Source organism: Lactuca saligna, chromosome 4 (assembly GCF_052625555.1).
Source record: "Lactuca saligna cultivar CGN05327 chromosome 4, ASM5262555v1, whole genome shotgun sequence".
Taxonomy (NCBI): Eukaryota; Viridiplantae; Streptophyta; class Magnoliopsida; order Asterales; family Asteraceae; genus Lactuca; species Lactuca saligna.
This window is the reverse complement of record NC_136420.1, coordinates 36,634,648-36,651,284: the sequence shown is the minus strand read 5'-3', so window position 1 is coordinate 36,651,284 and position 16,637 is coordinate 36,634,648. Positions and strand designations below refer to the sequence as shown.

Genomic DNA, 16,637 nt, shown 5'->3' with positions numbered 1-16,637 from the left:
GTAGTTTGCATGGTTATTCACACCCGCTTTGTGATCCTCGGCATCCCAGTCACAAACTAGAGGGGCATATCGAGATTTAAACATGCCATTGAAATGTTCAATGAATCTCAAAGGATCTAGGAGTTTTCATAGATTTAAAACTTAAATTTCTTTTTCGTTTTTCATGGTGGAAATTAGTGAATCGTCATTCACTTACCTTCAAATGTTCTGCAATTTGGGTTACGGCATCCCTCTCTCGAGTTGTAGGATATTGTGTTGGGTCCTAGCCTTGGAATTTCATTTGGGTGATTTACCAAGGACTCAATCAATTAACTAACTTGAATTCGGTTTTTCTCCCGATGTCAAAGTTCGACAACTATGGTCTTCTCAAATCCCGTGGAACTAGCATTCCACATGAAGATGATATTCCACGATTCGATCGAGGAACAAGAAATCATGCTTCACTTCCTCATCCTCCTCCAATTATTCTCCCTAACCCACAAGATTGTAAAATTGAAAGGTTCAATATCACTCAAGCCCGTTTGGCAAGTAAACGTAAAAAGGGAAAGTCCGTGTGTGCACACGTCTTAGGGATGAAGTCACACATTGATAGGATCCGTTGTCTGTGAGGAAATGGCTGTTGATTGGGTTCTTCAGTCACTTCCCAACTCATATAGTAAGTTCGTAAGAGAGTACTATATGATGAGCTACGACGTGACCCTTATAGATCTCACTTATATGCTTGTTGCTGCTAAATCAACAATGGTTTGGCGCAATAGAAAAGCAAAGTTGATTGGTGAATCTGCCTTCAAGACTTCTATGGATATAGACAATGGTAATGAAAGACATGCAATGATCGAAAAGTTTGATCATAAGAGAAAGGCGATGTTTGAGGTAGTTCCATGTGTTGTTCCAAAAGAGTCAATTTACTTTTATTGCCAAAAGAAGGGGCATTGGAGACGAAGTTGCCCTATTTACCTAAGAGATCTAAGAGATGGGAGAGTCAAAAGTATGACTACGCTTTAGGTAAGAATCCACTATCTAACTCCATTAAGTTCCTATTCATTGATTCTTAATACATGATGTGATAAGATTGCATTTGAATGTTTTGAAGGATCGGTGAAAAGAAAGGAAGCTTGATAAGAGAGCAAGATGAATCTAATCACAAGTGATGGATCTCGATCGCATGGACTTGAAGATTGGATTTTGAGCTTAGATAGTTATGATAGAGTTGTTAGAAATTTTCTTTTTACATAGTTTTCAATAGATTTTGCATTGTAAGGACAAATGTTTTTCCGCTGCTTTTATAAATAAAACAAATTTTGTTTAACTTATTTATTTGTTTACTTCCTTGCAATGAAATCGTTATGTGAAAATTGATGTTTGCATATTTCTACAACGAATGGATATGATTCTTAGTTATGTTATTTATGGAAATGTCAAGAATTTACCAAATAGGGAGAGTTTCTCATCGCCCAAGTTTCAATTGGACAGAAACTTGGAATCATGCAACGTGGATGCACGATGAATGAGAAATTACGTATTTGGAAATTAGACTAATTCATTGACAAAGTGTCAAGTGAAGAACTAGGATATCGAGTACACAAAGTTGTGTGTTGATCGAGTTCACCATAAGAGTAACAAAGATATTCGTCATGATTTACTAAAGGCTTAGTAAATATGATTACACTTACAAGATTAAGTGTAATTTTGAATTGATTAAAGGGTTTAGATCAATAGCAAAATGAATAAGAAGAATCAAGTAGGCAGAAAGATAAGAGTTTCTCCATTCTAAGAAGAAGGGAGAGTAGCTTTTATGCTTTATGATAGGTCTTAATGATTAAGAACCATATCTCAATTGATCCTCTAAGAGAGTCTTGGTACAATTGTATGTCCAAGAAGAGGAATTAAAGATTGATGAAATGGTCAAATCAAGAAGACAATCATACTTCGTTTCAATAACAAGTCTTAAAGTTAAGATTGTGACAATGAGTGGAAAGTATTAAAGGTTTATAACATTCATCAAATGTGGAAAGTTGTGATGTCTTGGATAAGACAAAGACCAACTATGACCAATTTATGAAGTGTTTTGATACAAGCTACACTAACTCTTGAATATTTGTTTGTCAAGAAATGTTTATTGACAAAAGAATCTTATATGTCAAGGAGTCAGTGGGAGTCTTAATGGTCTTGAAAGGTTTCAAGAACAAATCAAATAAACCTTATTGATCATCACTAGCACACGAGTTGAGGTTTACAACCTATCGTGAAGACATTATTTTGTTTCTGTGCCAATCCAATCGAGTTAATTATGCATGTGAGTCCTATGAGTTCTCATTTGAATGCATAAAAGGCAAGGACCTTGATCAATGGAAAGTACATTGATAGGAAAAGGTGAGCTGCTTAACTACTTGGAAGACGTGGTGGGCAACTGTGCTACCATAAGGCAAGAAATCAAGATTAAGGAAGTTCGATCCATATGAGTTTGAATTTGTCGTAAACTTTAGTTTTAACAAATTCACATGGATAGGAACACATACACCGTTTAAATCTAAGTGTCATAAAATTTCCTCCTTCATGAAAATGATTGTGAGGAAATGCTTTCACTAAGAAAGATTTTAAAAGATAGTGATTGTAAAATTGCATTCTCGAATTCAATCATGGTTACGGTATCCCTTTCCATAATTTGAATTGTGAGGTTTGGCAATTAGTATTCATTGTTTAGAGACACATATCAACTATTAAAGGCAAAGGTGTACAAGTTCAAGAAGCCTTGATAAAAGATTATCAAAGCACTAAGTATTAGAAACATGAACTTAAGAAATTCAATAAGTATTCTTTTTCTGAAAGTTAAGATGTTTATGAATACATGTCGAAGCTAGTGGGAGCATAAGTGTTATGTTTTATAATAATAATCATGATAGTGGGAGCATAAATGTTATGATTGTATGATTATTAAGGCACACATTGCATAGTTGGCAATATTAATTATAGAAAACTAGAGTCATACTTTGCAAAGTTGTAAGAGTTATAAAGTTGTTTTACTATAATTAAGGGAGAGAATATTATGCTTCATTTCAAATCTAAAGGATTAGGTTGAGAAATGTTAATAAACTTAGTCAAGGGTACATAGTGTGTTCTTAAAGTTTCGATTATGATTACGGCATTCCTCTTCACAATTCGAATTTTGAGAACATAGCAAATAAAACATTGTGCGTCATGTCCCATACGCTTCGAGTATAGGATCGATTGCAAATGATTTAATGTTTCACCATTCTAAAATTTTCCAAATATCTAGCGCATTTAGAGGGAAAAGGGACTAGAATCGGTTTTGACTAAAATAATTAAACAACTATCAAAGGACAATCCAAAGTTTGATGAAGATTGGTCGCTTGTGAGTAGTTGGAAGTATAGTATTGGAAATTATGGAAATGTTTCCATATTGGATGGACAATATCGACATCATTATGAATAGATAAGATTCTATTAAGAAATTAGTTGTCATATGGAAAATATGGAATCGTGTCCATATTGGGAAGTAAATATTGAAAATCTAGATTAGAAACTTTTATGCAAAAGGATGTTCAAAGGAATGTACTTTGAGTGAGAGACATCATATCTAAGGAATTGTCTTGTAACAATCTTCGTTGGAGGACTTTGTAATATCGTTGGCAATAGTCTTTTTGACTTTGGTGCAGTGACATTACGAAAGGATCGTTGCATAAAGTGTTAGAATCTAGTATATTCTATAAGTAACAAGAATTTGATATTCTTACACTTAAGAAAATGGATTTGGAGTTGTAAAATGAGAAGGATTGGAAACGTGTTCAATTTTTCTATTTCACAAAAGTAAGAACCATAGGTAAACATTGTGTGCATGCTAGGAGCATGGGATAAGTGTAATAATTCAAGTAAGAAGTTGATTACCCGAAACGACAAATAATGAGTAATCGATATGGTGATAAATAAAACGTGTTTTGTTTATACTCAAAGGGTTGAGGCCGCATGGGATTAGTATTATTCTTGTGTTTCACCTTGCATGTTTTGACTTCCAGAATAATTGAGTTTATTAAGAATAATCGAATTATTCAAACGGGCCACAGTCGTTCATATGTTGGAAGTAGATATGAATGAAGACTGTCATGAATTGGTGTGTGGATTGTCTAGAAAAGTATTAGACATAAGAAAATGTTTGCTGCAATGTTCATGAGTGCTTACGAATATGATTTGAGCATTGGATTAAACCCATGCTCACTTGGATCACTATCTCGAGTGATTAGTGAGACGATAACATCTTATATTCTTGAAACCGAGATGTGTGAGTTGTATCTTGCTGATCGGTTGCACATTGATAATATGTAAACGCACTAGTAACTTGGTGTTATAAAACATATTGTTGTGTGTGATTTGGTTAGTGAGTGCAAGCGAGCATTGTATCAAAGTTTATCCGTTCCTTTTATCCAAGGTAGGATAAAAGCGATATCTTTGGGCCCCTCGATGGTTTAGTGATGACATACGTAAATGCTCGGCCGGGCTAGGGCTAATTTGATTTGTTCAATTAGTCTGTCGTCATAAATCAGAAATCGAGAAGTAGTACAAAGAGAATGATTAGAAATCATATCTCAGACGATATCAAGAATGGAGGAATATATGATCCCTTATCTAAGGACACACGTATCTGATATGATCAGAGTTGACAGCGGCTTTGGAAAGCTACGATTGCAGATCGGGATCTGAAGTCATACGCATAATAGTTGTTAGACTTATCCAAGTGGGAGACTGTTGGATTAGTGTCTAAGTCCATAACTATTTTGGTATGTACTTGACCCGATGGTGCATGGTCCTTTTGGGTTGCCTTCACCAAAGCAACTTGATAGGATGAATTATGGAGAGTAAGGATTAAATATGATTTATTAATATATTATGGGAATAATATATTAAAGGAGAAATCATATTGTTTAATTAATATTAGTCAATAATTAATTGGTAATTAGTTTTGTGACTAAAAGAGATTAATTAAACTTAAGGGACTGGAATTGTAATTATAAGATAATTGCAATTTGGGCCATGGATTGCCTTGTATTAAGGGATGGACGAATTCTAATGAGAAACCCATAAGGAAATCGTCCATGGGCTTAATAAAAGGAGTCTATGGGTTGCTTAGGGCTTAAGCATCCAAATTAGGGTTTCCTTGTTAGATAACCCTAATAGCCCAACTATATAAAGACCCTTTAAGGCTAAAAAACGTGGCTGATGTTCTTGTAAAGGTTTACACATGTTTTTGACAGCCTCCAACCTCTCTCCTCTTCATCCTCTTGCTTATGGTGTTTGTGAACCATTAGAGGAGTGACACTTGTGACTCTAAGCATTCCAAAGTCAATACAAGGAGATTTGAGATTGTTATTTCTACATAACAATCAAGGTAACATTATAAACTCATTCTTATGTTAATATGATTATTTGAATGCTAGAATTAGGGTTTATAGTCTTGGATTCAAAGCATGTACAATAGAGAAACCTAGATCCAAGCATTAGGGTTTGTATGAGCACATAGGATGTCTTATGACCAAAACCCATCAGTTCTCATATGCGTTTCGACACATATTTGGAAAATGATTTTTAGAATACTAGCAAGATATGATTTAATTGTTAAAACCTAATAGGTGGTAAATTTTGTCAAGGCCTTATCATAATGTGGTCATTTTTGTGATTATCCCAATAAATGCCATCTTATTTTAAACCAACTCGTCATTATTCAACATCAATGAATCCTTCTCTTTTGATTATAACATCAAAAGAGATGAAAATCAACTCATTATTCAACATCAATGAATCATTCTCTCTCGATTACAACATCAAAATAGATTAAAATCAAACTTTCACAAACGTTGATCATAAACTTAAATCATTGCTACATATCACCTAAGTAACTTTTTAAAGCAAGCCACCTCTCAGTTAGAACCATTGCTTCTTTTGGCTTGTATTGTGCCACAGAATGACCCGCACCCTACAATTACATCAGTAAAAGATATCTTTATTAACAACAACTCGCATGAATACCTAAATATATGTAAATAAAGAACATTGATAGTTACAACTATTGTGAATCTTACTTTGACTGTAGCAAATGTTAATGAGAAATCATTTTGCGCATATGTCATTTCATATCTGCAAGACAAACCATGAATTCGGTAAACATAATATCGAAGTATGGACTAACAAAATGAAGTAGACTCTCACCCTCCGACTTGATTGTTTACATAGAATGGCTTCCATGGGATCACGACTTTAAGATTAAGAGCAACTATCCATTGCTCGATTCCAACATATGGAAATGTCATGTCATGATCACCGCTGTCAATATATTTTAAAACATTATTTATAATATTTAACTATGGTTCAATTAGGGTTGAGTGAATCTTGTAAATTACCTAAAGATCAAAGCTCGACAATTTTTTCTAACAAGTTTCTTATGGTATTCAAAACTACTAAAGATATCATAAGCATAACAAAATGTGTCATTTTTTCCTTCAGTGTAATGCATTGTTGTGTTGAAGAACTCCCATTTTCCAATCGTTTCCTGAACATAAATCCAATGATAATCCCAAACTTATAACATCTTTTAGGAAATATAAGGCATATAAAGTTAAACAACACCTGTCGAATGTTGAGAGCTTGTTGCACAGCTTCATCATTTGCCCAATCCGCTGCAAAATCATAATAGTACTCCTAAATAGATAAAAAACAATATGAGTGTGTTAATTAGATTTTGGAACCACAATCCTTGTGTTTCATTTTAATTAATCTGATCAACCATATATTTATAAGTTATTTCTTGGTTAAAGGTATTTCAGTCACATTTATTATGTTGTATTAAACGAATGAGTTCGATGCGCACTCGACTAGGATTGAAATTAATATTAATTAGACAAAAATTGTAATTTTTTGTCCAACTGAAAAAGTGAAATTGTTTGTGCAAAAGTTGACAATCTCTCACTCGTCTTCATCATCACAAATATGCATATAAAGCTTGTCCCATACTGCCTTTTCTATTCTTTTCAGGTGTAACAAGTAAAGTCTTAAGAAGAGATGGATTACTCGACAATATGGCTTTAGATCTGATTTATTACAAAGTGGCTCCAAGATATCTTCAATATTTAACCCACTTGTGCACTGCATTTTAAAATTTAGATTGCTACATGTTTAAAGCCAATATTGTCTTACAAATGAATTCAATTGACTTACCTCTTCGTATCTTTTAAGACTATTTACGCATACCGAATTGGCAACATTTTTGTTTACGTAATTACCATGACAATTTTCTATTGCATCCTGCAAAATAAGATTATTATTATCATACAAGTATTTAGTGGTAATTTTTTAAAATGTCAAGTTATTACCTTATAAATGTCATCGGATATAAGTGCCATACGATGACTATATTCAACTCTAGAATTAAAGTCCATGAACTTGTTAGTAAGAGGACTGCAAAGAATGTAACCCTATATCCAAATTCATATAAAACAAAGATTAGTTTTATATTTTTGATTTAAAAATTTTATATTTTATATTAAAAATTGAGCTTTTAGTTCATGAAGTTGGGGCGTTTACTTGAATATTCATTGGAGGTTGATCACCACGTTCGTTAGCTAAACACAAAAAAATTTCAACGATCAAAATATTTTTTCGAAAAGGTGAGATAAAAATACATATAGCATCGAAGGAAACCGTTTACCATTGTACGCTTCCAAAGTAACGATAGGTGTGACAATGCCCATATAAGAAATGCCCGATATGTATAGTGGATTTTTTGAAAATTTAGGATGATCGATAAGAAACTGTTGTACATCAACCGATACATATAAAGTTTGTAAAGTTAATATTGATTTTAAATTCAAAACATGAATAAAAGAAAATTTTATTTGTACCTTTCTAAGAAAATCAATAGATTGTTTGACCACAATGCTATCGCTACTAATCCATCCTTCTTTAGATGTGGCATACGAGAATCCAGTGCCAGCAGGCATATCAACGAATATGACATTCGCCATCTATGCAGTATAACCAACCATATAAGTTTTAGCCGACATACATAACATAAATACTTTCTGGGTTTAAAATATAAAAATATACTAGCAATTGTTGTGAAAAAAACATACCTTTGTCCACGAGTTTGGATTTAATGATAATGTGATGTTTTCAGGAGCGTTCTCAAAGTTAAAACTAAGTGGACCTGTGAAAAGAATTACTTATTCATTAGAACTCCAGTGATATTAACCCCCCCTACAGGAGGGTAATCTGTTATTTTTATTAGAGGGAGACCACTTTTATAATTTTTTTAAACACATGTATTATTTCTTTATAAGAGAAACATAGAGTGTTTGAAGTGGTAGCAAAGAGTATGAAAGTACTTGGGTGCACATTTCCATTTCTAGAAATTAACAATAATAGCTGTGTTTCCTTTATTTATAACTAGAAATGTTACCCCCACTACGCGGAGGCCAGAAATTTTCAATGTTGTTTCCGAATCGATAAATAAGACAGACGTAGAAAGTGCAAGGATAAAAAGCACGGGCTTTGCCCCGGACCGTTTTTTTCATGTATTTATGAAAAATGTAAAAGTTTTTGCTGCAAGGATCAGAAGTGTCAAAACGGATAAATTATTAAAGGGGTAAAAATTAACAAATTTTTAGAAAAGGGATCAAAGCTGTCAAACAATTAAAGTTTTGTGGCCAAACTTTAAATATTAAAAGGTTTCTAAAAAGTATAAAAATATTGATTGCAAAGACAAAAAATATCAAAATAGGTAAATAATGAGGAGCAAAGTGTAGGGATCAATTCTACAAAAAAAAAAATGATAACTTTACTATTCATAACATTCATATCTTTAATATATATATATATATATATATATATATATATATATATATATATATATATATATATATATATATATATATATATATAAAAGTAAATTTGTTACATTTATAAATATTTATGTTATTGGTTAAAAATAGGATAATCTTTAGCAAAGTTGTAATATTTGATCAAAATAACGAAAAAATCTGGATACCTATTAAATCTACAAGACCAGGTAAAAAAGGTTTTTCGAAGTTTTAGCCCGGTCTTTGTGTTTTTCTATAGTTATAATTTAGTTTTAAACTTTATTAATATTTATATTAAGAATTTATTGAAAATTTAAATAAAAATCCATTAGTCAGTTTTTTTTTTTTTAAACTAGCCGTAACGTAATCCTATGTGTTCTACTGATACTTGAATCATGAACTTTCATTTGAGAGAATCATTTTAGCCAAAGGGACTTTGATAAACAACATAGATTATATGGGTTGATATCTTCTCTCCCTTCTCATTCTTCTTTCTGATCTGCAACATACTCTTAATCGGTGACATACTTTTCCTCTCCCTAGTTTGGTGTTACTATTCTGGCGGTTCTTCTCCTTTCCTTTGTTCGTTGCAGGTGAAATTGAAACCAACATGTAAGGTATAAACAAGAAGTAAGAAATTAGACCTACAGTCTCCAATGGTCTTTCACCTTCTCCCATTTGTTCTTTTTCTTTACATATACACTTTCTCTTCTTCTTCTTTTTTGGTGTTAGGGCTTCTTCGTCGGATTTCCTTCGTCTTTGTGCAAAACATCAGTCACAAGAAAAGAGAAAGAAACTAGAAGAGAGGATGGTGGGGAAAAGGAAGGAAAATAATGGTTTATATGGGGTGTAAATGCTAATCGTTTAGAGGCTTTGTAGCCCCTGAGATAGAATTTTGGCGTTCCAAATGCCTGAATGCTTTAATCATTTAGAACTGGCTTTAAATTGAACCATTCAAAAATGAAAGAAAGAGACCCTAAGACATTAATGACTTGGTCAAATAATGTCCCTCACTTACCCATCCAATTCCTCGCTAAGAATCCTACTTAGACACGACTTAAACCCTAGTTCGAAACCTACACGTAACACGCACTACCCACTCCATGATGATGGTTTCATCATCTCCGATGAACCTTCCCTCGCTAGTGCGAAGGTTTCACTTTCACATTCATGTAAGATTAAGAATTCATCTCCTTCCATGGCCGATGACTCCATTCTCTCTTTCGAGGCTTGATTCCCATTTTTTTTTTTCCGTCCATATCCTGTCTCAAAATGGTTGTCGTCTACTAGTTGCACTGTGGGGTGTGGGGTGGGTCGTTCCACTCAGGTTTTTATTTAAGAAAAAAAGTCGACATATTTTAAATTAGGTTATGATGTGCTAGCAAACAAATATCCAAGAATTTTGTTATGATTGTTGATCGAAATCACTCCCTTGTCTCGCTAGAAGAGCACCATAACACAAAGTGGTGAGAGTAAAGGAGTTATTTTGAACGTTTCATGTGATAAATAATAGCAATTAAAAGGTAACAATATCATCGTCAAAACTATACCACCACTTGATTACTAGTTATACAACAGTACATATAATGAGATTAATAAATTAATAAAGAGTTTAAGGTTTAAACTTCACAAAAAGGTTTAGGTTATCCAAATAAATGTAAAATTTATTGGTTTCTTTTATAAAATAAATATTCACAAAAATGACCATCGAAAATTTTGGAACATAGTAAAATAACCTTACTTTTTGGGTTTTACCAAAATGGTCACTGTTCGAAATAGAGACATTATAATTTTATTTCAAACACATTAAAAGAACATTTTATGATAAAAAATGTATATCGGATTTTAGACAAGAAAGAAAAACATATTCCAAATTTTGTATAACATGTCCTAAATCTGATAAACAAATAGGAATTTTCGAGACAATGTTTTGTTTTTTATTGCCATTTAATAAAAAATTAAAGAAATGTAGCAACTAAAAAGTAATATGTTTTACATGCATAAAAGATAACTTTTGGTTAAAAAAATTGGTGATATGTTGACATTGCAAAAATAGAAAATAATATACAGGCATAAAAGATGATTTTTGGTAGATTAATTGGTGATATTTGACATTTCGAAAATAAATAGAAAGAAATTTTAAAAAACTTTCAAATGAAAAACAAATAGCACATTATCCAAAATAGTCATTGATGTTCATTTTTATAAATGTTTAAAAGTTTAAATGAATTCACTATATTTTCCAAAATTATACTAATATTTTTGTAAATAATTAAAATAAAAAGATTTTATTTTATTTTTATTTTTATCCATATGTAAAATAAAATTATGGTTGTTATTGGGGAAAGGGAAATATGTTGTGTATCCTGCTCATACTAGAAAATGAGATTTCAGCGAGGAAATCAACCATGTATAAATACCCTAACTAATTTTAGGCAAACAACGATGGATCAACGACAAAATTGTCAGTGTATATATTTCATGTAGTTTGTAGACTATCAGCGAGGGATTTCCGACAAACACAAATACGTGAATAAATAGTGAAAATGTATGTTGCAATGCAAAATATGAGACAAAATAGAGAATTTTGAATCAATGTCAAACTTTGATATTAGATGTTTGTCGACCAATAGGTATTTGAATGATAATGTATGGTTTTCTACTATTAAAACTTTTTGCATTTTGTATTTCATATATATAATAGGTGTAATTAAAAAAAATATTAAAATATAAATAATAAATATTTTTTAAAATTAAGTTTTGAAATAAGGAATGAAATTTTAAAATAAAAAACATATTAATTGCAAATTAATATAATATTTATTACATTTACTAGTTTACTTATATAACTATAAATATTATGTGACTTTTTAATTTTAAAAAATAAAGAAACTATAAATTTACATCTGGATATTATTTATTTAAAAAATATCACAAAATGATAAATATCAAAAACTCATTACAGATTGACACGTGATAAATTTTTTTTTTTCATTTATTATAGTAGATGAGATGATTGACGAAATACATATAGAATTTTATGAATTAACGTATTTTTTTTTAGATTAAAAAAAACACAATCTTAAAATTTACCAGAATTAATGACCGAATAACCAATTTGAAACATTGATATGTGAGAGATTAGCGACCTAATAATAAATATCTTTAGTGATGAATTTGCAAGTGATACTCACGAATTTGTCGAAAAGATATATCCCCCAAAGGCCAAATGAACGTGATAATAAATGTTTTGTGACGCAGATTAAGTTTGTTATTTGTAGGGAAATTGACTTATGTTGGTAATTACTTTTTAGTTTTGTTTATATTTAGATAATTTTTTTTATACATATTTAGAGAACAAATGTTTTAATTTGTTATAGTTGGTTATAATAATCATATTTTTGAACATTTCTAATAAGTTTGTTATCAAGAATTGTAAAAAAAAAGTTACCTTCTTAACAAAAATAAAAAACTAATTAACCTCATTAATCAATTATCATTCTTTTTTTTTTTTATTTTACATTCTAATTTTGATTTGGTATAAATTTAACCTAAAAGGAAAATATTTTTAAAACCACACAATTTTGGTAAATATATTTTTTTATAACGCTACATTTATAAAAAAAACTTCAGAAGAGAAAAAAATGCATATCAATTTATAGAATTTGATAGTTTAAGATATTAATTAATAGAAAGTAAAAGTACATAGATTCAGACCAATAACGTTGAAGAAGAACACCATCTTCAATTAAGTTTGCTTCATATATTACATTAAATTAAAACACAAAAAATAGAAATGATTTTTATTTACATAGATAGCATTGCTCTTGTCTAATATATATAAAAATAGAAATGATTTTTATTTACATAGATAGCATTGCTCTTGTCTAATATATATATATATATATATATATATATATATATATATATATATATATATATATATATATATATATATAGACACACACACACAAATGGCTCTTAACATGTCGTGGCTAATTTAAATACTTATAAATGGTTATAAATATTATTTTAAGGAAATTTAACGGAATATATTATTATTGCAAACATTATGATTGATCGACTTAATAAAAAGGGAAATTGAGTTATCATGGTATTACGTTCTTGTTTTTTCCACGTGTGGATATATATTTTTTTTTTTTTACACATCTAGGTAACAAACTTGTTGAAAATGTTCACATATGATAATTATGATCGGCTATACCAACTCTAACTTGCAGCTGGTCGTAGTGGTCATATGTAAATATTTTCAACAAGTTTGTTACTCAAATTTATATATAAAAAACAGAATTTACCCAAATGTGAACAAAATAAAAAGATAATTATCTTGATAAGTCAATTTTTCGTTGGTAAATCTCATGCTAACGTAATTGACATGTTACTTTAAGCTATGACATCAGTCCTCGTTGGTAAGATAAAATAATCTTATTTATTTGAAGATTAACTCGTAAAAGTAGAAGATTAAAAATAATAAGTGTAAGGATTAGTCATGGGCTCCTAAGTCATACCATAGTAAAAGAATCTAATGATCAAAGGCTTCTAGCCTAGTTGTATCAGGTGATACTCTTCCTCTTTTACATTGAGGGGTTCAAGTCTTATCGTGAACATAGATAAAAATTATGTGTAGGTTAGAAGTAGATTATATTAACCGGTTAGAAAAAAAAATCTATCGAACTTATCACATAAAACTAGTATATCTTAATAGAAAGATAAAAAGGAAAGAATCTAACACACTTGTGTCGCGCATAAAACTCGAATTAACTGATTTCAATGCAAAAGCACATAGTCTCTTATTTCGTTAATACAAATGTTTTACTTTCTTAAAACTCAAGCTTGTTTATTTATTTGGGTAATTAAAGTGTACACACTCTAACTTGCCTACGAACAATTTAAAATATGCTATCAACTACTTTTAACATATCAACTTCTATTTCTACCAATGTTTTAAAACCCGGGTTGACCCGGTTGGACCGTGACCCGGGGTAAAAGGCGGGTCAATTGAGAACTGTTTTTTGTAAAAATACGAACCGGATCGAACCGGCCGAGTTTTCCTTGAACCGCGGTTCGACCGTTTATGTTGAACCGGTTAAAACTAGGTTGACCCATTTTAATAGGGTTTTGATAGTTGGATACAAATAGCAAACACCAAAACAACGAATCATTTGTGGTTTCTTTAATGTTTTTCAATATTAAAATTTTGTCTACATCAAATTATTGGTTTTATATGTTTATGCATTATGCAGGAAAGTAAAAATATATAAAAATAAAAAAATACCATAAACCGGGTTGACCCGGCGGTTCAACCGGTTGACCCGTGAACCGGTCGTCACACTGGATCAACTAAAAACCTGGGTTTTAAAACATTGATTTCTACCATATTAAATTACACGAATGGTCCCTATGGTTTGGGGTAATTTGCACGTTTGGTCCCTAACTTACTTTTTTAACTCGGAAGGTCCCTACTGTTTGTTTTTGTTACGCGTTTGGTTCCTTCTATTTGTTTTTGTTACACGCTTGGTCCCTGTTTTACCTAAAAGATTATTATTTGAATATGGAAAAATGATGGGATAGGTAGGGTAATGTGAGAGGAGTGGGGTTGAGAGTGTATTTATTTAAATAAATTAAAAAATCAATGACAAAATAGTCTTTTTAGGTAAGATAAGGACCAAACGTGTAACAAAAACAAACAATATGAACTTTCCGAGTTAAAAAAATAAGTTAGGAACCAAACATACAAATTACCCTAAACCATAAGAACCATTCGTGTAATTTACTCTTTCTACTATTCTCTAGAATCCTCAGTGATAGTAACAATTCATATATAAAATATTTTTCATGTTATAAACCATATTGAAAAATATTTCATTTAATATTCAACTAAACATGTACTTTCAAACTACTCTAGTAATTTTTATCAACATTAGTCAAATATTTCGAGCAACCCATTTTATGTTTTCAACAACCTCTTGCAATGCCATGTAAATTAAATCAATAATTCTACATTTCTACCATGCAACATTTTTAAACCTCAGGAAGACAATTTTATGAAATACTTAAAAAAAATCCATTTACTAACAAAGACAGAAGAGATTATACCGATTTGATAGAAGAACGTAATGACAGCAGAACAACCAGGACCTCCGGTAAGATAAAATATCAGCGGGTCTTCTTCTGGATTTCGTTCTGATTCAACAAAGTAGTAGAAAAACTGTGCTTCTTCCTTCTCTCCTATTCCCACATAACTTCCACACAATACAACAATGTTTTAATTAGAATAAAGCGTGAACGTATTTGTGTTAATTTCTATAATGCACCACATTTTCCGATGAACTAATAACCTCTGTTACAGCTAAGAAGTGTAAATCGATGACTTTCTATATGATATATATGAAACCAGTTTTTTCATAAAGGTTGAGAAAACGATACCCCGTTTCGAGCTTGAATGGAAGTTGACCAGGATATCCAGGAAGGGTTTTGACGATTGATTTAGATTGCGAAAGAGTTATGAAGCTCGACTCAAGTGTTAAAAGAAAGAGCAGCAGCGAGGAAAGCGTTATGGCATTCAATCCGTACTCCATTTTTGAGGTGGCAATTTTTTTTGATCCCACAATAACTGATTGGCTAGTATAAATAGAAGCCTTCCACCATGGTTCCTTTTGAAAATATTAAATCTTCAATTAAATTTTGAGTAAATGGCAAAATGGGTTGTTTACAAAAAGTGAATCCAAACTTTATTTATTTATTTATTTATTATTATTATTATTATTATTATTATTATTTTCTTGCATAGTCCACGTTTGAGAATTATATATATATATATATATATATATATATATATATATATATATATATATATATATATATATATGATAGAGAGAGAGGTAAGTTCAATTAAGAAAATAAAAAATGTTGAGAATAGGGAATTGTTCTCAGCACTCTTTAATTTTGCCGCAAAAGCCTTTGTTGTACAAGCGGAAATGGATAAAGAATACACTTGTGTTTCCAACAAAACATGTTTCCTTAAACTATGCTACTCATTACCCTAATATATACAAAAACATAATTTTTTTTTTTTTAAGAGCTATTTATATGGAAAAATGATTTTATTTACACCAAAATTCATAATTTTTTATTCTTTACAAATAAACATTCATATTGATATACTTTTAAGATAAAATAAAAAATTTATTCACGGTATACGTGTTATTTTTATTTCAATAACTAAGCTACTTTGATTTAAGTCGGCGATTCCAAATTCAAGTATAAATAGAGGCATTGTTTAGTTAATTTTCATTCATCAAATTGATCTTTAAATTTTTAAGAGCAATGATAATAAATAGGAATTCTGGTGAGTTACGCTCGCAACTTTCCAAGCTATACCTAAATTAGGTGATACGCGCTTGTTGTGCTTATCGTAATTAGGTGAGTTATCTCACTATATTATGTATTACAATATATATTCATGTATGTTAGGATAGAGAGCTAGTAAAGTAAAAATGTAATCTTTATGTGTTTTATATTATTATACTCAAGCTATAGAGTAGACCCGAAAATATAGTTTTTATATGCTTATTGTTACTATACTTGAATTAGTAGAATAAATGTAATCTCTATGTGTTTAAATGTTATTATATTTAAGTTATTACGGTTAAGTTAGGGGTTGACGGCGTAACGACGAGAGGCCGGGAGCCTATAGACCCGTGTGTTGACGACGAAATTGCAAGTAGGCCGTAAGTCTAGATACACATTTAT

At 30.8% G+C, this 16,637-nt stretch overlaps 1 protein-coding gene across 1 annotated transcript; it reads right to left on the bottom strand.

The window, feature by feature from the left end:
- Positions 1 to 5,709: 5,709 nt before the first annotated feature.
- Positions 5,710 to 15,498, bottom strand: LOC145041606 (serine carboxypeptidase-like 2). The gene is made up of 14 exons (XM_078989741.1): positions 15,312 to 15,498; positions 14,982 to 15,127; positions 8,139 to 8,212; positions 7,908 to 8,030; positions 7,715 to 7,817; positions 7,591 to 7,628; positions 7,380 to 7,481; positions 7,225 to 7,311; positions 7,078 to 7,152; positions 6,637 to 6,708; positions 6,411 to 6,559; positions 6,220 to 6,333; positions 6,093 to 6,147; positions 5,710 to 5,986 (listed from the first exon to the last, which is right to left on the bottom strand). Exons 1-14 carry the CDS (start codon positions 15,461 to 15,463, stop codon positions 5,891 to 5,893), a joined length of 1,386 nt encoding a protein of 461 aa, XP_078845867.1. The 5' UTR covers positions 15,464 to 15,498; the 3' UTR covers positions 5,710 to 5,890.
- Between the last annotated feature and the right edge of the window lie 1,139 nt (positions 15,499 to 16,637).